The sequence below is a fragment of the Mya arenaria genome, chromosome 11 (genome assembly GCF_026914265.1).
Source record: "Mya arenaria isolate MELC-2E11 chromosome 11, ASM2691426v1".
NCBI classification, from domain to species: Eukaryota; Metazoa; Mollusca; class Bivalvia; order Myida; family Myidae; genus Mya; species Mya arenaria.
The window spans coordinates 67,463,279-67,486,767 of NC_069132.1; the positions used below are offsets into that span (position 1 = coordinate 67,463,279).

Sequence of the window (23,489 nt, forward strand, 5' to 3'; positions counted from 1 at the left end):
ATGATATAATAGGAATAAACATGTATTGACTTTTTAATGCACGATGTTCTGTATTAGAGCTGGACTTGAAAGATCTTGTTTATTTTTCAAGAAATACATTGGTTTTTATATTGAATTAGTAAACTGTTGGAATTTTTGGTAAAAATGGACTTTTTCGTAAGAAGAAACAACCTTAAGAAGGCAGTAAAATGCACAGAATTTTTACTGGCCTCATACACAAAAGGTTATGTATGTGTTCCAGTTCCACCAGGGGTAAGATCTCTTTACTTCACAAAAAAGTTTTTCAAAACACAGATATTTCATCTTTCTTACATTTGAACAATTTGTTACGGTATAGAATAAAGTACTCTTTGACTGACTGTCTGATTTATTTCAGGTTTCTGAAGACATGGACCCAGTGCTATTACAGGCCATATTATCACATCGTCAGAGTCAGCGTGATAAGGCGGCAGGAAAGAAACTCACTCCGGAACAGGCAGAGGTGAAACGAAGACGGCTGTGGGTGGCCATTGCTAAGAAAGAGATTCCAAAGGTGAGTTGGATGTTCCATTTTAGTTGGATGTAGTTTGTTATATGTGAGGAATAATGTGCCTTAACTTTGTTCCTGCATTAAGGTGTCTGGATATTGCTTGGGTTAAATAGTCATAATTTTCAATTTCTAGTTGAGGCATCTGGTCTTTGGCTTTAATATAGAGCTGCTGCAAGTTTCGAAACTTAAACATGTAATATTATTGAAGGATAATACTTAATGTTAAAGTAAAAATATGAATTGATATCATCTTTAAAACTGCTATAATATTACAAACTATTAATACCATTTTATGTTGACAGAACTAAGTAGTTATCATTTGTATACATATACATGTATAATAGAATAATCCATATTATCACCTTTGTAATTGCTGTTTTGTACATGTATTTATGTTTTGCTCTCCAATTAGGTGGATTATAAAATATCTTTCTATATGTGCAAGTAATAATAGGTTAATATCTGTTACTATCAAACATTCATATTTTATTTATGTTCATTTTTGATTTTTTTGTCAGGCTCAGAAACAGAAGGCGTCTGCAAGAAAAGAAGTTATGCAGCAGTTGAAGAAGGTACGGACTACAACTAGGTTATATTTTGAGCTGTCACAGAAACTCAAACTTTGCCTTTCTTCCATTTATATTAAAAAGGGTCTAACACAAAAAAAACCTTTGGCAAAATTAAGAATAATAATAAAGACATGTAAACTATTCATTTCACTGGGAGTATCTATATATGCCAACTGAAAAAACAAATCTGAATATATATAAATATGAAAGCAAGCTTTGAGCAAACTAAAATGTATCTGATTAAAGATGATTCAGGGCTCTTTCAGCATAAATTGAGGAAGAGGCCTAGCCTTTCTTTGTAGGAAAATTATGAATAACAAGATTGGGAAAACAAGTGAGAAAAATAGTGATTTTAAATGAATAATTTCCAAAGAAGAAAAAAGGTTTCTTTTTGTCAAACTCTCATAATAAAACATATAATTTAGACCTCTTAGGAATAAAAATTCCTCATTTTGGAAATTTGGTCATTTTTGAGCATGGGAAGTAGCTTTACTTTGTACAATGCTAAATTCGGTGAAAAAGACCTGCGATTGTAATGCTATAAATAGCTAAAAGCTTTAGTAATAAATCTGTTCATCAACGCTATATATAGATCTCAATGGGTGCCATGCGAGAGGTGCGAAGAGCAGCCATCCAATCACAGAAGCAGATGAAGGACACGCCCTCGAAGGCTCGTAGACTCACAAGGGAGATGATGGTTTACTGGAAACGCTTCGAGAAAGTGGAAAAGGATCACAGGAAACGTGTGGAGAAAGAAGCCCTCGAGAAACGGAAGACGGACCTGGAAATGGCTGAGGTGAGTAAGAGAGGAGGTATCAGTGCTGTTTTATGATTGATTGTGAGGCGCTGTTTGTCTAGATTCCCAGGAGTGAATTTATACCTAGTAAGGTAAATGGTAGAACTTGCCTTGTTCACTAACGTCTAAAGGCGAATTTTGTGACTCAGACTCAAAAAGAACAAAACCTTTATTTTGTTGTTAATATCCTATTATAGAAGCAATAATGCTTAAAATATATTTACCTCTTTACAAATAATCTGTTCTGCAATATAAAGAAAACCCAATCATCTTCATCTCATAAAGACTTGTTATATTATAGATATTTTGAAACAATTAAGAATTCAGTTTTCTAAGCCTGAGTCTCATATAGACTCAAGATGATTGTAAATACAGACCCAATACTGGTACAAAAATGCTCCTGGGGTTCATGATGAAACGGCCCCCTGATCTTTTGAAAAAAGATGGTGAGTTATTAAAGGTATTGCAAAGCACTACTCGTGCAGGTACGTGTACATGTGGGCTACTTTTTGTGCACTGCTTCGTGCAGGTACGTGTACATGTGGGCTACTTTTTGTGCACTGCTTCGTGCAGGTACGTGTACATGTGGGCTACTTTTTGTGCACTGCTTCGTGCAGGTACGTGTACATGTGGGCTACTTTTTGTGCACTGCTTCGTGCAGGTACGTGTACATGTGGGCTACTTCTTGTGCACTGCTTCGTCCAGGTATGTGTAAATTGTAGAAGTGTTGAATGATATGTATGATAGCATAGTCTTGCATCTATTTCTCAAAATATCCCAAGAGTAACAGGGTGTCATGTTTTATTTAACCTACAAGAGAACACAATTTATACCAAAAAAAAAGCATTATTGAGCTAAGCTTGATTCTGTAATAAGAGACTTAACTTTATTTGAGAAATTTGGGTCTGGCAAACATTTTACTCAACTTGTCAAAAAGTTTATAAAATTGAAGAAAGCAGTTGCTGATATACTTGATTCCATCATTAGGCAAGAAGACAGCAGCGTAAGTTCAACTTCCTGATCACGCAGACAGAGTTGTACGCCCATTTCATGGCTCGTAAGATCACTGGGGAAGGAGAGGGTACACGCGACAAGATCCTGCAGAAACTGGAAGAGCCCAAACAGGAACGCCCCTCACAGACAGGATTTCTTGTTGATACTGCTATTGATGACTATGGTACAAATACCTTTTTTTTCATATAAAGCAAAAAGAACAAAGCATTGTTAAATTTAGAAAAAAAAGGATGCTTTCATTTACACCTAGAATTATGTTAGATCATAGATAAATATAATAAAACTGAGTTTGGAGAAAGTGTAGGTGTCTGAATTTTGGCATGTTGTTTCCGGGGCAGGGCTGTCTCTGTGCTGATTTTAGGGAAGAAATCTGCCCAACTTCCCACCTTTAAAGAATATATAAGAAATTGCATTTATATGAAATTCCCTTTCATCAACAAAATTCTCATGTGGAAGGCCCCATTCACAAAATAGCAGAAAGACACCATGGCACTTTCTGATTGAATCTAAAGGAGGCCCAACAGAGGGATTGTTTTTGGTCAGTCTATTTTATCAAACATAATTTATAATCCAATGGACTACTTCGATCACCTCTGACAAACATGGTATAGTGGTCACCAAGCTGGACAAGTCGGTTTTCTCCATGTACTCCAGATCCCCCTACAACACAAAGACACACTCTCAATATCATGCCAATGAGAGTGACTTAGTACAAGTAATCATAAATTTCTTCATAATCTTTGTAAAATGTATAATGTTTAAAAATGTAAAACAAGAAGTCCTAACTTTTTATTCTCCTTTTTTGCAGACTCAAATGTAGCGAAGGAGAAAGCCATGAAAACTGCCAACTCGGCATTCCAGGCCCACAGAGCAAAGGTATAGGCATATTAAACGTGCAGGGTCATTGTTAGTGACGTTTCCGATGATCGATTATATTCGAAAATATTGATTGGCTGGGCTTGAAATCAGCGACAATTGATTTAATTTGGTCATAATCGATCAGCGATTTCTCCAGCGAGTGGGTTTTCTTCTTCCTTTCGATATTTGTGTTCGGTTAATTTCCACCAATTTTCTCCTTTTTCAAAAAAAACAATTGAACTATCGATAATCGGTTACTTAAGTGGAACCGATTACCGATAGTCAAACTGGAGCCGATTCCAAACACTAGTCATTGTAGGAATTTCAGCTTGGAGTTCTGGGTCAATAAAGATTGTAAGGCTCAAAATCGCAAATTACCTTGTTGACGATGTAAACTGCATTTCAGTATTTACCATTTTTACAACTTTTTTATTTTTTGTCTTGGAGCAAGCCAATTTTTGTGTAAATATCTGCAAACCAATGATTTAAGACTGCTGACAAAAGATCAGATCGCATATTTTCATATTTCCGTTGGAAAATTCATGTTTTATGGCTTAAATTGTACTAACAGTTTAAGAAAAATGCATCTGCGATCTAATCTTTTGTCAGTAGACTTATATAACTGGTTTTCATGGATTTTCGCAAAAATTGGCTCGCTCCAGGACAAAAAAAAATAAAAAGTTGTCTAAACATTCAATCTGTGAGAGTGCAGCTTTAATATCATAAAGACATTTATCACATAGATTTTGTCCGTAACTTTACAAGTGTACCTGAGCACTCTTAAGCGTATGGTTAACAACTGAAATATTTTATTAAAATAGGGCCAAACTTTAACATGGCTCTAATCGCCCTTATCCTGTTTAGGGACTGAATCCCTTATACTTTAACAAAATGTTTCAGAATATGGATTTTTGGTCTGGAATCTTCCCTGATAATTAAAATATCCTCATTTTCCTACATATGTTCCACTTCGTATTGCTAAATACAGTCTGTTAGAACTGTTATTATAGTATTATCAAATCATGAATGCATTTTTGTGTTCAAGCCAAATCAAGTCTGTTAAAATTTTGCTATGAATGAAGTTTATACATTATTGTATTGTGATGGTTTATCTTTCTTGTAATTTCTCATTGACAAATGTTTTCATTTCAGACAAAGCAGTTTGACTCTAGTTCAAGTAAGTGGAAGTAGCAATTAGCATTTAAAGATAGTGAACATTTCAAGATGATATTTTATTTCAAAAACTTCAAGACAGTGAGTCTTTCAAGAGCATCTTTTCTGCCAAAGGTTTAATATGTGACATTTTCAGCGAAAATAAGTCCTGTTCAGGGAGGTTATCGAAAAAAAAAAAATCGGTATGCAATTACGATGCTTACAATTCAAATAAAAAAAATCCAAATGTTGAGGAACACAATATTTAAATATAAGCATGAACTTCCGTTATATTTCTATTGGTAGTTTTCTTCAAAAATATGAAAGTTTATGCTTCGGGCACTTTGAGAATTTTCCACAATTGTCCAACTAGATACTTTAAATGTTAAATTATTTGTAACTTATAACTTGCAAATTTCCCAAAATTGTATTTAAAGAATTCATTTCACTTCAAGGCTTGATGAAAATGAGACCATAAAGTAATGTTGACACCAAGTTTTGATATTCTGAACTTCCAAGCCTGCACTGTTGAAGGTTTTCTCCAAAATAGTGTATGTTTTTGTACCTCCAAGAACTTGATTTTGGAAGTTTTGGCTCGTTTTTAGGGAGTAATATACTTCCAAACTTCCTGTAACGGAAGCCTTGAGCACAAGTCATTTTATGACGTTAAACTACTTAATCAAATCAATATTGTACATGGTGATCTTAACACTGTATTTTCTCTTGCACAGATGTAAATTCGCTGGCCAATGCAACATTTGTGGGAGAAGAGAGACCACAGCCGTCCATGTTTGAGGGGAAACTGAAGGGTTATCAGCTTAAGGTAGGAATGTGTATTTAACGGGTATATCACGTTGGTGGTTTGCTGGGTGAGCTTACGTACGCATTGTGTTTGCACTGTAACTTGGCCATATGTGGATTTTGAAATAACTTCTTTATAGTGTGAAGTGAACATTTTATTAAGTATATTCTTAAGTCTGCTAGATTTATGGGGAAATAAACAAAGTAAAAAAAAAGGTGGAAAATTACATGCCTTTGTCATTACCAAATTATCATTGTCATCGTGTCATTTTATATTTTGTGTTCTTGCACTTTTGGGATGACTTTGTCAGGAACATCGACTGCATTGTCCTTACACACATTTCTGATCAGTTACCTTTGAACAAATTGTTGCAGTATCCTTCAAACTTGGTATGCACCTTGGTCATGGTTTGTATAATTATGACCACAATTGATTTTTGGGGTCAGTAGACAGAAGATTAACATCATGCTGACCTGTACTAGAAAAATGATGGCCACTCTGGATAGGTGACATACTTTGGGGGAATTTTTGTTGAAAAAATGAATCACATCTAACCCTTTCAAACATAAATATATCTTTTCTCACACAAGCACGTATATCAGAGGTTTCTCTAGTCCAACTCCTTGTACTTTTATATAGGCTCACATATTGTGCAGAATTGTCCTTACTTTTTCAAGTGAAATCAAATCTGATTCCAACTGGACACTGGAGTGTGGGGGGGGGGGGGGATGGGATCAGTTTTTTACACGTCAAGGCTTTGGGAATTTTACCCAGTCAGAAAAAAAAAATCCATTCGGTCCTAGGAATTTTACAAGGTCATACTCATATTATGTTGTATATACTTCTCCTCAGGGAATGAACTGGTTGGCAAGTCTGTACGACCAGGGCATTAACGGGATTCTGGCTGACGAGATGGGTCTGGGTAAGACTGTACAAAGTCTCTCCTGTCTTGCCCACGTCGCGGAACAGAATGGAATCTGGGGGCCATTCCTGATAGTAGCACCAGCATCCACACTTCATAACTGGCAGCAGGAGTGCTCTCGATTTGTACCCAAGTTTAAGGTAATTGATAGAAGTTGCCTTTCGTACATGAAACTTAATATTGTGTTGGATGTATGGACATGTTGTTTTTAAAAGGAGAAATATCTTTTGTTTAGATTTTATACAACCAGTTTATTAAAAGCTGTATGCCATATATATGTCTTTGCAATGTTTACTTTGTTAATAGCCAGATGCATTTAATGCCAAATTTGCCATTGAACGTTGAAACATGAAAATAACTTTATGGGTGAGTGTATGTATTTGTAAATAATATGGGGTCTTTGTAATGAAGGATCCTGAAGAAGATCTTTACCAAGGAGAGATTTAATCTAAATAAGCCTAGAGTTGTATTTCCAGCTAAACTTTCTGTTTAAAAAATTATCACATTACAACCATTAATAAAATATTGGAAAATGAGATCATACGATATGATCGTTGATAAGATGGCCCAGTTGTCCATCTAATTTTATATATATGAATTCAATAAGCCCTATGCATTAACTCAATAGTCCCTATACTATAACCCCTATGCAATAACCCCAATGTAATAACCTCTATACAATAATCATTTATCCTTATGCAATAACACCTATGCAATAACACCTGTGCAATAACCCCTATACAATAACACCTGTGCAATAACCCATATGCAATAACCCCAATGTAATAACCTCTATACAATAATCATTTATCCTTATGCAATAACACCTATGCAATAACACCTATGCAATAACCCCTATACAATAACCCCTATGCAATAACCCCTATACAATAACCCCTATGCAATAACACCTATGCAATAACACCTATGCAATAACCCCTATACAATAACCCCTATGCAATAACACCTATGCAATAACACCTATGCAATAACCCCTATACTATAACCCCTATGCAATAACCCCAATGTAATAACCTCTATACAATAATCATTTATCCTTATGCAATAACACCTATGCAATAACACCTATGCAATAACCCCTATGCAATAACCCCTATGCAATAACCCCAATGTAATAACCTCTATACAATAATCATTTATCCTTATGCAATAACACCTATGCAATAACCCCTATGCAATAACCCCTATACAATAACACCTGTGCAATAACCCCTATGCAATAACACCTATATAATAACACCTATGCAATAACCCCTATACAATAACACCTACGCAATAACACAGGTGCAATAATACCTATACAATAACACCTATATAATAACCCCTATGCAATAACACCTATGCAATAACCCCTATACAATAACACCTATACAATAACCCCTGTGCAATAACACCTATACAATAACCCCTATACAATAACCCCTGTGCAATAACACCTATGCAATAACCCCTGTGCAATAACCCCTGTACAATAACACCTACGCAATAACACCTATACCAGTGTACGAAATTCGGATTTGAATCTACTAGCCCATTCGGGCTACCAGATAGGAAATTTTACTAGCCCGAAACCAATTTCACTAGCCCAAACTTAAACACTATAAAGTATCACTCGATCGGAATAATTTTTGGAAGTTTGAATATGATTCCACAATGATTCTGATCATTTAATCAAGCACGTTCATACAGTTTCAATAAATGTTCCCCAATCTGAACAATGCGTCAATAATAAATTATAGTCATACATATAATAGTGTAGTCATCAAAAGTTCAGTAATGCTACGTTTACACTATGTTCCCGGTGGCCACGGCAGCCCCGTTTCAGACAACCGTGGAGAAAACGGGATAAACATGAGACAGCGCGGGGGAACGGGATATGCAAACGTGACAGACCGTTATTGCCGTGCATGCCGGGCCAGAATTTTAAACTGTCAAAAAAATGGCCACGGCAGTAAGGTGTGGATGAGAAACGTAGTAGGTCGTAGTAAAACGGGGTAAACGCAATGACACGTGACAGTACGTAATAGACCGTTACACAACTTATAAATCGTCCGTAGGGGGGGCGGGAATCATATGTAATCCCCGGCATCTGAAGTTCCTTTCTAGTTTTGTTACGTCGTGCTTCGTTTTGTCACGGTTTTCACGGCAAGCTAAGGTGGACGATAGCTGTTTCGTTACGTTTCATTTGCGGTGAAAACACAAAATCGTCTTCATCTTGGGAATTCATGATGACTTGTCGAAGTATTCTGATACAGTAATTGCTGTTGCCTGGGGGATTTTCTTTATACCCTGGACACAAACGTAATCCAAAGCTCTGCGGTGTTCGCGTTCGATGCATAGGAGGCCTTGACAAAACGTGGAAAAAGCATCAGACCTTGATCAAGACGTGAACAATGTGAGGGATCCTATCAGAACGTATCAGACCGGGACGCAACGTACATGCATCCCTGGTAGACCGCGCCCGGACCTAAGTGCGCCTTGGACGAACCACTTTTTCGCCCCTACAGCTTGTCACGGTTACCACGATAAAACGTGAGGAAACTTAGCACAACCTAACAAAACTTGTTTATGGAGACAAAAATGGCCAAAATCCCACGGCGCAATACGTTTCGGGCAAACGGGGCTGCCGTGGCCACCGGAAACATAGTGTCAACGTAGCATAACTAATGCACCAGTCAATTGTAACCACGGCCCCCCAAGGTACGGGATTATACCGGGGATAGCCGGGGAAATGGGCCGTGTTTTTAACTTCCCGGTGGCCCCGCAGTGCCGGGTGAATGCGATGGTTTCGTGTTCGCGCCAAATATAGCGGGGAATGTGCCTTACTTAGGGTCTCTGGGGTGCGGGGGCATTTGGCGGGGATTTTACTTATCAGTTCGGGGGGTTTACCTGGGCTTGGCTGGACCGAAAGTCAAAGTCCCTGCTATTCCCCGGACCTGGAGGGGCCGTGGTTACAATTGACTGATGCATAATAAAGTTTTCAAAAAGGTAATAAAAAGAGAAACATGTTTTCTCATTTATTTAATGGAAAGAATTATGCATGTACTTTAAGTTCTGTTATCCAATGCATCCTTGTCAAATCCGATATGCCCCAGCGATTGTGCAATGACATTTTTCTCTTTTCAACTTTCAGTTTCACTTTCAAGTTTCGGAAGAAACAACAAAAATATATCGATGTTTATATTGCCAATATTACTATAATTGTTCTTTAAAATAAATGGCAAAGCAATTCAAAGGTATAAAATAGAACCTTACTGTACTGTACACTGACAACGATTTAACTATTTCCGACAGTTCTCCTTTCACTTTGATTAAATTTGTCAGGAAGTAAACGGGCACCTGTTTCCTGCGCATTTACTTAAGACGATGCTTGTAGAATGATTATTTTCTGTTCGCATTACAAACTTTTAAAATATTTTTCTTTTTATTTTAGCTAATAAATAAAATATATTTAAATGAAATAAATAAAATATCAATGTTGCTATTTCTATTTTGGCATTGTTGATTTTCATAGCCATCGCAGTTGTCGAAAACTGCCGATGTCATCCGTTAATTTACATAATGGGCGGAGTTATTGACGTCATAGAGTTTGACTGCTGCTAACAGACACAGTTACTGGTTAAAAACTGATCGATAATCACTTGTCACTTCGGGCATTATTAATTTTTACATGTGTTTATATTCATTGATTAAATAAACAAACATTCAGCACATGGCTTGAGCCCTGAATCGCAGAGCATTTAGCTTTTTGATCATCATAAATTCCGGCGAATCCGACTTCGCCGTTGTCAAGGCGACTTAGTCGCTCCAGTCGCCTTAAAGGACGCATTCTTAGATAATAAGGCATGGCGAAAAAAAAACAATGTGTTACGCATTTAATTGGCATGGTCTTTTTTAACTCACGTAAGGAAAAAACGATAGCCCGGTCGGGCTAGTTTCTGTGGAAAATCGGTAGCCCCAGCTGAAATTTGGTAGCCTCGGACTATCGCGAATTTCGAACACTGCTATACATTAACACCTATACAATAACACCTATACATTAACACCTATCCAATAACACCTATGCAATAACACCTATTTTATTACACCTATGCAATAACACCTATGCAATAACACCTATGCAATAACACCTATACAATAACACCTTTACAATAACAACTATGCAATAACACCTATGCAATAACACCTACGCAATAACACCTATTCAATAACACCTATAAAATAACCCCTATGCATATTGTTGTCCCCTAGGTTGTGCCATACTGGGGAAACACCCAGGACCGTCGTGTGTTACGAAAGTTCTGGGACTCCAAATGTATTAACACAGAGGAGGCCTCGTTTCACGTGGTGATAACGTCATACCAGCTTGTGATTCAGGATGTGCGCTACTTCCAGCGAATTAAGTGGCAATACATGATCTTAGATGAGGCTCAAGCCCTCAAAAGCAGTGCTAGGTAAGGTATTTCTTAGTTCCTGAGTTTTATTGAAAAATTAATGGTGGAATATATCCTGAAAATTCACCTTTTGAAACAGTGATTTTATTAATGTATAATTTCACTGTTTCTCTCATTTAAGCCTGTTTCTTTGAAAGAAAATGACTATAACTGCACACATTGCTGGGAAAAAAAGAACATTGATGTGACTTTTAAAAGAAGAATTGTTTGTTTCAGTGAAATACTTTCTTACACTGAATAAAACAACTATCTAAGCAAGATACACATTAAATTTATGAGAACTCGTTTTTTCAGTGCTCGTTGGAAGATACTGCTGACGTTTAACTGCAGAAACCGCCTTCTACTGACTGGAACTCCGATACAGAACAGCATGGCCGAGGTACGTGTTTAGATTTCTACTAAGTTTGAGCTTATATGTCTGGTATTCTGCAAAAATACTATTTCATAGTGAAAATGAAAGATAATTTAAGGTTTTTTCCAATACTAGGCATTAGCCTAGAATCACATAATTGCCACTAGACTAATGCCTAGTATAGAAAAAAAATATCTTTCATTTTCACTTTGAAATAGTATTTTTTATTATTTTTTTTTCAATACTAGGCATTAGTCTAGAATCACATAATTGCTAGTCTGCCCGGTTAGCTCCATCAGTAGAGCGTTGGACTGTGATTCGGACAACCCTAGTTTGATTACCGGGCGGAGCAGTTCATGTCTGTTGTGATTGGTTATGAAATCCTTTATACGACCATTGCACTGTACCACTGCCCCTGGCATGTACAGAAGTTGTCAGTTCCTTGGAGAGGTGAAGGCACCTAGAACCCCCTAGAATGTTTATAGCGGTTCTAACAAATCACCCAAATATCCTTTATAACCCAGGGGCTGTTATAAGAATTTTATTTCATGAAATTTAACACCTTTTTTAAAAACTCGTTTCCATGATTAATTACAGAATGTCATCTAATATCTGTGGAATAAAAAGCCCAATTTTAACTTCTAAGATGGTTCTGTTATGCTTCCCCTGGTAATAAAAGATTTCTGCTATGTACTGGTCAGTGGCATTTTGAATTGTTTTGTCTTTTGAATGATGACCATTATCTCCACTATTTTGCGAACATGAAAATGATGAGTTCACGTATGTATGTGTTCTTTTCAGCTGTGGGCGTTGTTGCATTTCATCATGCCCACTCTATTCGACTCTCATGATGAATTTAACGAGTGGTTCTCCAAAGATATAGAAAATCATGCTGAGAAGCAGTCTGGAATTGATGAAAGTAAGCAGTTGTGTTCTTACAGTGTGTGTAAACCTAGTGATGAATTGTGTCATAAATGCTATGTCAGAAGGCAATATTTTACTTTGAATGAAGACTTTAAACAAAGATAACTTGTACCGAAGTCTATACCGCTTACAGAGCCCCACCTTCTGTCTTTTACCAGAGTTTGATAAAGAGTTTAGTTTCCTCAAACACTTTGACAAACTTCACAAAACCGCCGCCTGTTGGAGCACTATCAAAATATTAGTTTGGAAACAGGTCAAAGTGTTCATTTTAAGCAAAATGTTGCCTTCCGATGTAGCTTATTTGATGTAATTTATCACGTGGTATACACACACTGGTTAAAAGCTAAGCTTGTTTTGTATTCAAAGAAAAACATTGAGTTTATTGTCAAAACCTTGATGATGTTACCAATGTTGTTTTCAGGCAAAAACCTAACCATGACTTTAACTGGTAAACTTTACTGGGTGAGTACCTAAATCAGAACAGTACCTAAATATGGAACACCCATTGTAAAAGTGTTTTTCCGATCGAAATCAGTTTATTTACGATTTTAATCAATAAAGACATTTGTCTTAGATACAAATTCCAAAGTACATGATTCTCAGGTAAGTATTTCAAATACTGCTAACATATGAAGTTTTTGATGTTCAAATGTCAATTCATGGCACGCGGGGAAAGACTTCATGCTTGCCACAATCACAGCATACTGGTACAGCCTGTATTTTACTGAAATCATATAATTTTACTGACAAAAATTACATAAAAAAAACACAAGCTGGTAATAACATGAATTATAAATTTACTTAAACAAATCATGGAGCAATAATTTTAAAAGAATACATAAAAATAAATAACGAATTAAAACTGTCCCATATTTAGGTACTCCGAGGACGAAAATGGCAGTCCTTAATTGTGCGGTTAATAAGTACATTTCATGCAGATTGGTAGTATCTTAAAAAATGCCATTTATATCAACCAATTGGTCTTGAATCCTAGTATGCTGATGGAAAATTTTGTAGTTGTGGTGCAAGTCTAACTAAAAATATTTCAAAAATAGTGCCGAAAGTGTTTCGATTTAGGTACTCACCCAGTACAACACATTCAGAAAACTTGGTACACATGTTGCAAGAGACAATACATGTATACTAAGGCACATAACTCTGGCTTAAATTTTTGTTGAGTTTTGCCCCTTGTTTAAATTTGGGAAAAGCAAACAAGCGCTTGCATTAGCTTTACACTACTCTTGTTAAGACATGTAACCATCTTCTTTGGAAGCAATAGTTGTATAGTACAGTGGCATTCAAAATCAGTCTGAATAGCTGAATGATAATGTGCACTCTAAAGAACAACGTTGTTGGAATCATGTTTTTCATCTATTTCCACAGACCAGTTGTCACGGTTACACATGATTCTGAAGCCGTTCATGTTGCGGAGGGTGAAGAAAGACGTCGAAAATGAACTCGGTGATAAGGTAAGTCCTGGTTACTGTTGTTCTGTGCATTAGATTTGTGGTAACTTTTAAACAATATTAGGGCCTATTTAGACTTGAAATCACCTTCAATTCTCCTGAAAAGATTATGGCAGATTTTGGCGCTGAGTATTGAAAATCCATTGACGTCATGTTACCATATTTCCCCGACTATAAGGCGATCCGCTTATAAGACGACCCCCTAACTTTGCCAATGAAATCTGGTGTTTTTGTCTCGACTTGTTTATAAGACGGGGTCGATTTTTAAAGCAAATCCAGCACTTGAAATTCTCCAAGTCTGTGAAAATGTTCAAGCTAAACAGTCAATTATCAACTAAATTTGTTAATAATTTGTTTGCCTAGGATTATTGATTTTTATTTTCCGATCGTATGGTATGTTTGAACCAGACTAGATGCAGTTTTGGGAGTTAAGTGGGTTCATACGGTATTTGATTGGCCTATTTAAATACAAACCATTGCAGTGCATCTTTGATCTTAACACAGCTTGTTCTGTGACGTCACAAATTGTACTGTTTGATCTGCAGCTGACAAACAGGACACATTCCATTACATGTGTTAATAAGTTAAATTTTCGCAGGTGTTTGGATTGCAGTTGATGGGACTTAAATTTGAGAAATATTGATGATTGCGGATAAATTAATGTATCAATTAATGAAATGTGTATTGAAATCTGCCAGTTACATGTATGTGCATGAAAAAGGAAAAAGCAAGTTTTATTTACAAAATAGAAAAAATAACAAATCATTTTTTAAAATATTTTTTGTTCAAAATATTTTTATTTTAAAGGTAGGAAAATATGTCTCCTGTGAAAAACAAAGTGTTTGGACCGATAACAAGTGTTATATCGAGTGTTCATCGTAGCGAAACAAAGCAGATGGTCTTCTTAATCCAATGGGTGTGGTCGTGTCACTTTTATTGGGGTGTCATCAACAGACAATAAATCAATCAGTCGAATACCTTATGTTGAATATTCCTGATTCTGACTCTATTCTTTATGAATTTCTTATAGACTCGCCTATAAGACGGCCCCCCTACTTTAAGGTTAAAAATCGGGACCAAATTTCCCCGTGTTATAGTCGAGGAAATACGGTAGTCCTGTGTGTTTTTCCACTTTTAAGGTAATGGTGACGGGGCCTTTGATAGTGGATAAATATCTTCGTTTTGGCAAAAAGGGGAAAAATACTAACATGTTTCATATTAAGTTAAATTTGTTCTCAAACCTTTATATATTTTACTAAAAAGTCATCAGATCACAGAAATATGACTGTTTCTCTCCTCACAGATTGAAATATTGGTATACTGCCCGCTGACATCACGTCAGAGGCTGCTATACCAGGGCATAAAGAATAAGATATCGATCGAGGACCTGCTGAACACGGCCATGTCCAACTCATCCCAGGCACAATCAACTGCTAACTCCCTCATGAATCTTGTCATGCAGTTTCGCAAGGTTGGTAGATATATTAGAAATATTTGTTCAGTCGTAGGTTGACTCAGGAATTTCCATGGCACAATCCATCACTTAATCAAGCATGTAACTCGTCAAGCAGTTTCATAAGGTATGAAGAGTTGTAAGAAATCTTTGTTAAATTGTAGCTTACATCATGTAGGTTTTTCTTTTCTCAATCCTCCACAAACTTGTTCACAAACTTTGTCATTCAGTTTTGCCAGGTATGCAGATATATAAAAAATTCTTTGCAAAACTGTAGCTAAGCTTGGGATTTCCATGGCCCACCAGTTTACTAACAACTGTCCTATGAGCCTTATTAAAAGTATTTGTTAAGTCAAATCTTACAACAACTTTTCTCTGTGGTTAAATGACTGGTCATGCAGTTATGGAATGTGAATAATTTGTTATAATTAGTTCTGTCCTGGTTTATGTTATGTATGCTCCCAAGATCAATCCAGTACAAACTCTGACATTGACTTGGTCATGCAGTTCAGCATTGGTGTTTTATAGGAAGTTTAATATGAAGCTTCACCTTAATCCAAACATGTTCCAGCCTCCCTTACAAGAGACCTGGCTTACTTATATAACCTAAATCATGCAGTTTTTAAACACAATTATGAAATACCATGCCCTGTTCTGGAAATCCCTTAAACTTTTCATTAAAAGAAACATTCATTTATAACTCTAAAATCTTATGAATTGTGTATGTACTGGACATTGGCAACAGTGACTAAAACTTTTATGAAACTGGATAAGGAATTTGCAAGCCACTTTTGGGCAGATTGTTCAGAAATTTGTTAACGTTAACAACGTGATAAATGACATCATTGTTAACTTTAAACAAGAAATATTTGATGATATGCTCACATATTTTGATATAAACAAGTACAGCTTAAACAGTTGTCTTAAATACAGCAGATAACAGCTGCATGTGTATCCATTATACATCGAGAGCAGTAACGATTTGAAAGTTAACAAGGATGAGGTTAACAACATTGTTAACTTTTACGAAGTTTTGAGCAAACAGCCCAATAAGAAGCAAAGCAGCTCCGCCATTTAATGATTTAGTATGAATGTTTGCATATTGCTGTATCTCCACACAGGTCTGCAACCACCCTGAACTGTTTGAAAGGCAGGAGATCCGGTCGGGGTTTTTCCTTGCTCAGCCGGCATATCGCGTGCCAAAGCTGGTGTACAGAGACGGTATACTAGATCTAAGTTTACCGAGCCGAGGGCGTCTGCTGAACAACACGTTCTGTATATACAACACACATCATATCCATAATTCACTCTTCCATGAAGGTGTGTATTGTTTAACATAGTTTTTTGGCTTCACACTTTTGATAACATGAGCCTTAAATGTTATAATTGACATATTTTTGGAGTATGTATTAGAATTGTTGATTGGATTGTTCTTACAATACTACTAATTTTTCTCTTTTTGGAGAAAATCATTCCCATCAGTTCAATCCTCATGAAAAATAACCTTTTGATAAATTGTTAGTTTGTAAGGTATTTGAGTAAAACAAGTAAATAAATAGTCTTTTGCCATCTGCCATAACTCAAAAACCGTTGTCAAGTATTCAAATGATGTTTATACACATTATTACACAATTCCCAGATATTTGGCAAGGCCCATAACTCTTGTGTGATTAATTGTCCAGTTATTCCCCTTGTTTGAATGGAGAAACAATAACAGTCATCTCCTGGTCCTCATACCACTGTGCTCCTATATATAATATGATGCTGATATATTATATTGCAGGTTCCAGTGTAGATAGTTGTTTCTCATTCCTGCGATTCATCGACATGTCGCCAGCCGAGCTTAACGCTCACATGCTTCGCGGGCTGCTAGTCAGGTTTGCTACTTTCCTTCTACCTTCCATTACCATAAGTTTGTTTTCCTTATCCTTGAACAGGGCTGTGTAATAGTGGTAGGGGAATGGGGCAAGGGCCTTCCTAAAAGCTATTCTAAAATAAACATGAATAATAATAATATGTATATTCTAAAAGATATCTCAAGTGAAGATGTATTGTTGCACAATTTAAGATTCAGCTCAATTTTTTGTTTTCTGTCTATTTCTTAAAACATTCTTGTTTATTTTGTTGAAAAAAAAATGGAATTCCAAATTTTATTCAAAATTACATGACCTACATGTATTCTCAAAATGGTGAGAGAGAAAATGTTGAAAAACTCTGAAGTAAAATTTATACAGCTAATATTTGGCTTCATGTTCACCTTTTGAGCCTGGCTGTTTCTGGAAGAAAAAAGATTGAAGTATTGTGATAGGCGTGGCATTGGACAGAGCCATGTTGTCGGTGTGCAAAATTTCATCCTTGGCTATAACTTGAAAAGCATTCAAGATATTCAATGAAACTTTGTATATAACAAAGATAGCACTTAAATGCTAAGTACTTGCTTAGACCTGCATGGGAAATTGGGAAGAGATCATTCTTAATTTGTTTGCCATAATCTGTGTGTTCTCACTTCCAGGTGGCTGGCAATATTCATATGGTACAAGTCAGCATTTTCAATACATCATCGAAACTTCTGGCAGCAAACATCCAACAAAAAGTGAGTCTTGTAATCATTTATATTGTGAAAGTTTTTTGTGCCCCCAACGGGTGAAATATAGTAATCGGATCATCCCCATGGCTTCAAATCAATAGCTTGTGAACTCTTAAGCCCAGGAATCTCAAACTTGGTAGGCAGGGATCCAATAAAAATTGAGTCCTTTTGTCTTGGTTTACATTACATGTATTTTTTACCTGTTTTAGATAGCTGCATTTTCCAATTATTCGGTTTACTTCAAAACTATTAAAAAATGTGAGGTGAACATCATAGCTCATATGGCCTCATATCTTGAGTCCAAGTTTGATCTTTAATTTTTCTTGTTTTTGACAATGAAGTTTTGTGTATTTATTTTTTATACAGGTTTGTTGACAAATATATAGCCATTTAGACATGTGATTGTTCGTGTAATAAGAGCAATGTTATGATGAAATTTGGAAGATTGACATTACAGTGAAAAGGGGCCCTTAGCATTTTAAGAAATATGAAAATTGTAGGTATTTTGACATCTGTTTAGATGATGATGTTGATAATATTGTCCTGAAAAGTATTTTATCTTAAGTTTTTGGTAGTTTTATAAAAAAAGATTTTCAAATTACACAATATTTTTTTTATTATTTATATATATCCCTTTTTTCAGGACACCTGTTCATCTGGACAACAAGGCCTTCCTGTTGGAACCGATACAGACCACATATTTTACCAATGTCCAGTCCAGCCCGGTATTATCCCCCCTTGTGTTCACAAATTTTAACGCAACCGTGTATACACATCAAGATCACACAGTGCGTTACATTCACGAGACTGAGTGGCATCGCCAGGTGCGTCAGAGACACAGAGATTTGGCGTATATTACGAAAAAAATGAAAACAAAAAGCCCACCGTCTTCTCCATCGAAATCTCCCAAGATGCCCGGGCTTCTGGATTTAACACCGTTACCTGGTCATGTTCACCAGGAAAGACAACCGAAGGTGTTTCACTGCCAGCCCACAGAGTTCCCTCCCTTCTTATACTATACAATTCCTAAGGTAAGCTTGTCAAGATATAGGGCCATTTTGATATTTTAGTTTTACAGACCAGATTAAATTTATTGACATATCTGAGTCCTTGCTCTACTTTGGGGAAATGGTACGGCTCAATTTAATTGACAGGGGAATTTTGTGCAAGCTATTTTCTTTAAAATCATGAATGTATCATTATATTGAGTTACAGGTCACAGAGAAAGGGTTTTTATCATGAAGGGAATTATCTTCCTCTCATGGGGAATGAAATATAGTTTTTCATTTGTGGAATGGGGCTGAATTTTGGCCTCAAAAAGGGGAGATAAAGGGCCATCTATATTAATGAATGTTCTGTGAAAAGGGACACTTCAATGATAGTTATGTACATTTGTAATTATTTAATTGTTAATTGGTCCTTACTTTTTCTCCTTTCATTATTCTTGTAATTAATTTAAATTTAAGATCACTGTGTTAATCATTAATTATCTTAGAAGTTTGCCACTATCAAGACTGCTAGTGAAACCTTTAAAACCTTCAATTTATTTTGAAAAACCAGTAATTCACTCTGCAAACCTTGTGTTTTTTCCAGTATGTTTGCCACATCTTTTAGGATGAGAATTACATTTGTTCATAGAGAAATAACACTGGTAGTATTTTGAATTACAGAATAAACTGCTGAATTAACTGGCAATAGTCAAGAAGAAACAAATGATAGCTTGCTTGAAACTACCAGGATATGTTTTCACGTGACCTATTGGGCTTTCATTCATATCGTAGAAATATCTATGGTCATTTGCAGTCTGAAGTTTTGAGCTGGGACCAGATGGTCAAATATTTGCTCTGAGTATTTTAAGACATCACCCTAAAATTACTTTAATTTCCTAAACTGCAAGATATGAAATTATTTAAAAAAATCTGTAATTTGGCCCAAGCTCTATGTTTGCTTACATTAGATATTTCTGGCATGACTCGCTTTTCTGCTTAGCTATTGACTTTGGTACAGAAGTGGTAAGTCTGTTGGGCTATCATATTATACTTTTAAAATAATTCACATGTTTTAGGTAAAAGTGACGTTACGATCGTTGTATGCTGCTGATCGAAGTGCACAGTGGGAGCAAATGGCTAAAGAGCTGGCTGGTACCCAGGAGGCACGTGTGTCGCTATTGTATGGGGAACCAGCTCGGTATGAAGAGGTGCGGTGGTGGACACGATGGAGATTCTTCCCCGAACAACCTGCCGGACTTCTGGGTCTGTCACCTCGACATGGCTACTCTGGCGTTTATGTGCCTGGTAAGTGCTATTGTCTCATGGTCATCTTGTGCTATATATAAATGGTGTAGGTATAGTGATGCAATAAAGTTTGTTTGTTTAAGAATAAACCAACTATTCCACAAAAGTGGTCTGTGGGGTCCAATTGTTGTACTACTCCTTAACATGCAGTGTCCATATAGTAGTGTTTAAAAAAATGAAGTAAAAAAGATGATAAAATTGGGAGTTTTATTTCGACATTTTGGGAAAGAAGTATATGTTTTAACATTGGAAATTTTGATGAATTTCAGCCCAAAAATGGTTTTTAAAATCACTGGCTTGCAATAGGATCTTTAGCTGGGAATCCCTAATTACCCTCGTAATTGCCAAAATTTGGAGTTTCGGGTAATTGAATAGGGTCCCAATATAACTTTTATACAAAAAAGTATTTTGGAGAGCTCAGGAATGAACAGTTAGTTGGAAATAAAGATTGCTCGGAAGAAAATTGAGTGAGGAATGCAGGTTTTCCCCATCAGGGATGCATGGGTTGTTTCCCTTTGACTATTGCTATACTGCAAAAACCTTGGAAAAATGTTCTTTTTGGCTCATTGCCAATTTTCCAGTTCGACAAGTGTGTTTGCGTAAATGCTGTAGTAGAAAACAGGTTGACCCATTGATTCTGAAAAGAACTTAATTCCTCTAAATTAATTTGTATTTGTTGAGCGCTGACAAAGGCATTTCCCACGGGAGTACTTGCAGGATCTAAATGGAATTGATTTGTCCGCTTATTTCTAAAATGCCTCTTAATTAACCCGCTTTACTCTGTGTTTAATTAGCTCAGCCTTAATCAAAGGCATGCCTATGATGACAATTTCGACGTTTTAATGCCTCCAAGTTGGCAGTTTCTTTACAAATGAACCTGGGAAATTACTCAATAATTTATATGGAATCGCTTTAAAAAATTTATTTCCGTCTATTGATTCCTCGTTTACTCTTAATTCTCGTTAATTGTTGAATGGAACAGTGAAAAATACATTTGTATGGGTATACCTCACTGCTTAAGGAGAATGAGTTTTTTAAAGGCTATTTTAACAGCTGTTTATAGCTTGAATAGCATAAAATAAACAATAAGGTGACCTTGGACCATGATTACAAACAATTTCCAAGTACGAATTCAGACTTAATTGGTAAAACTACAAATATTCATTTCATCGTAACTTTCCTTCTAGTTGAGTTTTTATGTTGAAATTTGCTGAATTTTATTATTATTTGAAATTGTGCAATTATTATCATTTCTTTTTTGTAAAACAAATAGGAAAAAAGATGATTCTTAGTAATTTAATAAAAGAGCTTTTCTGAGTCTCGAGTCGACATCTGACTTGAGACTGTTTGTAGTCATGGGCTAGGATTCTTGTAAAAATTAATTTGGGATGGGCACGTCATATGCGTGTACAAGTTTCAAAGAAATTTATGTTTCAAATGATAATGAAAAATAAAAATCTCGAACATTATCATGAGTTTTCCTTATGATTACGTGGTTTGATGAATTATATGTTGATAAGAAATTAGTTCCAAATATCAGGCATTATTCTGTCAAAAAGTCTTAAACAAATCATGTTTTAGTGTCTAATTGCATTGAGCCAAATTATTTAAACTTTATTTTACGAAATAAAAAAAAGTTCATCATGATTCGCGTAGAGATAATTTCCTTTAAAACTCTCAAAACTCTTTAAAATGAGGATATTACAGAAATAATACGGCAACAAAAACTATTGTGCTTAGATTGATCCTGTTATAAGCGACTTAAAATTGTTCGAGAACTTTCATCATCTAACAATATGTGATGAATAAGGCCTTCCAAAAGGATATGGTTTGATTATAGGTAGGGTTTTGTATTTTTAATGTTTAATAACTTTAAAAGGACATTTTTCGACCTCATGATGGAACAAAGAACTACCGCACTGTTTGGTGCTGAAAGAAAATCTAGTTGTGAAATAAGCATATGCTACTTAAATTTTGGATACCACAATTGCAAATAAATACAGTTGGTCGGGTAGCCAGAAACACTCCTTAAATTTTCTTAGGCCTATAAATGTGGCTTTAAGTACAATATGTCATTATTTGCGTGTCTGGAATGCTCATTAGCTCACATGCCGTTATGCCTTAAAAACAGGAAATCTTGTCAATGTTATCTTGACATGTTGTTCCATGGGACGTTACATCATTCTGTGCAAAATCAATCGTCCGTAATTACAACTGCAGTAATAAAATCGTTCGAATACCTTTTACGTAATTCATAGGATGGTTTTATATTTTTTCGACAAAGAGGCTTGCCATGAAAGTTTTAAATTACAGTCACGGAAGAGACTGATAAAGCAAAATTAGTAAAAAATGAAATCCAAAATTATAACATTGACATTAAGGGTATTTTTCGAAGAAACCAAGCAATATGGATTTTGAGTATCATAAGAATCTCTTAAAACATAGAAATAAAAAAGGTAAAAAATATAGAATATATTAATTAAATGTTGTTGAATTTCGGTGTTCGCACGAAATTTGTTTTACATGGTGATAATAGAACAGAATGCAATATTATTTATTATTTCAAAATATTATTTTCTGTGATCATGAGTGTAATAAATTTGATTTTATTCTGAAATTCAACACATTTTCTGTTTCTTTGAGCTAAGATTGATGAAGAAAGTGAATTGATTCAGCGTTATTAGGAAAATCACTATATATCAGTAACGTTGTCACACCATCTTAGTGACATCATTTTAAACATGTTTAACCCGACACAGGGAATGCCAAGGGTTTTTTTGTTTGACAAATCAGAAACCAACATCTTTAAAAGCAGTCACAGCAGTGAATATATTTCATGGAAAATCATAAAAATATATTGATATTTTTTGACAAATGGCCAAAGGGTGTTTTATTCCCCATACAAATCATCTTGTTTTGTGTGACACTAATTTCATGAATTATTTATAAACCTTTAATAGAGCCAGAATGTTTGCTTCTAGTAATAAAATCTTTTTATCTTTCATGTAAAAGCCCATGTATGCAGGTATGGATTTTTTCCATAATAAAGGACATTTATTATATGGCTTTTAAAATGACGTTTATTGCCAGGAATTCATTGTCATGCCAGCTTGTTAAAAAAACGACGTATTTTGCAAATAATTGTCAATTTGTTATCCTAGAAGTTTGAGTTGTATTCATATCCTGGTTCTTGTTTTTGGCAACAGAAATGTGGAAAAAGTTAGTTTAATCTTATTTGTTTTTACAACGATTGTGAAACAAGTTTTTGCAATATTATATCAATCATTCTCGTTTGT

The 23,489-nt window shown here is 35.6% G+C and overlaps 1 protein-coding gene across 1 annotated transcript in view; it reads left to right on the plus strand.

Moving 5' to 3' along the window:
• LOC128208247 (chromatin-remodeling ATPase INO80-like) overlaps positions 1-23,489 on the plus strand; it is a 59,903-nt gene that overhangs the window by 10,539 nt on the left and 25,875 nt on the right. Inside the window, exons 8-25 of the mRNA XM_052911731.1 lie at positions 377-532; positions 1,048-1,101; positions 1,691-1,894; positions 2,882-3,071; positions 3,717-3,784; positions 4,919-4,943; positions 5,650-5,741; positions 6,573-6,782; positions 10,915-11,117; positions 11,412-11,496; positions 12,271-12,388; positions 13,777-13,862; positions 15,163-15,330; positions 16,434-16,632; positions 17,096-17,189; positions 17,825-17,905; positions 18,543-18,930; positions 19,965-20,193. Coding sequence (XP_052767691.1) covers positions 377-532; positions 1,048-1,101; positions 1,691-1,894; positions 2,882-3,071; positions 3,717-3,784; positions 4,919-4,943; positions 5,650-5,741; positions 6,573-6,782; positions 10,915-11,117; positions 11,412-11,496; positions 12,271-12,388; positions 13,777-13,862; positions 15,163-15,330; positions 16,434-16,632; positions 17,096-17,189; positions 17,825-17,905; positions 18,543-18,930; positions 19,965-20,193 — 2,650 coding nt within the window. The remainder of the gene's footprint in view (positions 1-376; positions 533-1,047; positions 1,102-1,690; positions 1,895-2,881; positions 3,072-3,716; positions 3,785-4,918; positions 4,944-5,649; positions 5,742-6,572; positions 6,783-10,914; positions 11,118-11,411; positions 11,497-12,270; positions 12,389-13,776; positions 13,863-15,162; positions 15,331-16,433; positions 16,633-17,095; positions 17,190-17,824; positions 17,906-18,542; positions 18,931-19,964; positions 20,194-23,489) is intronic.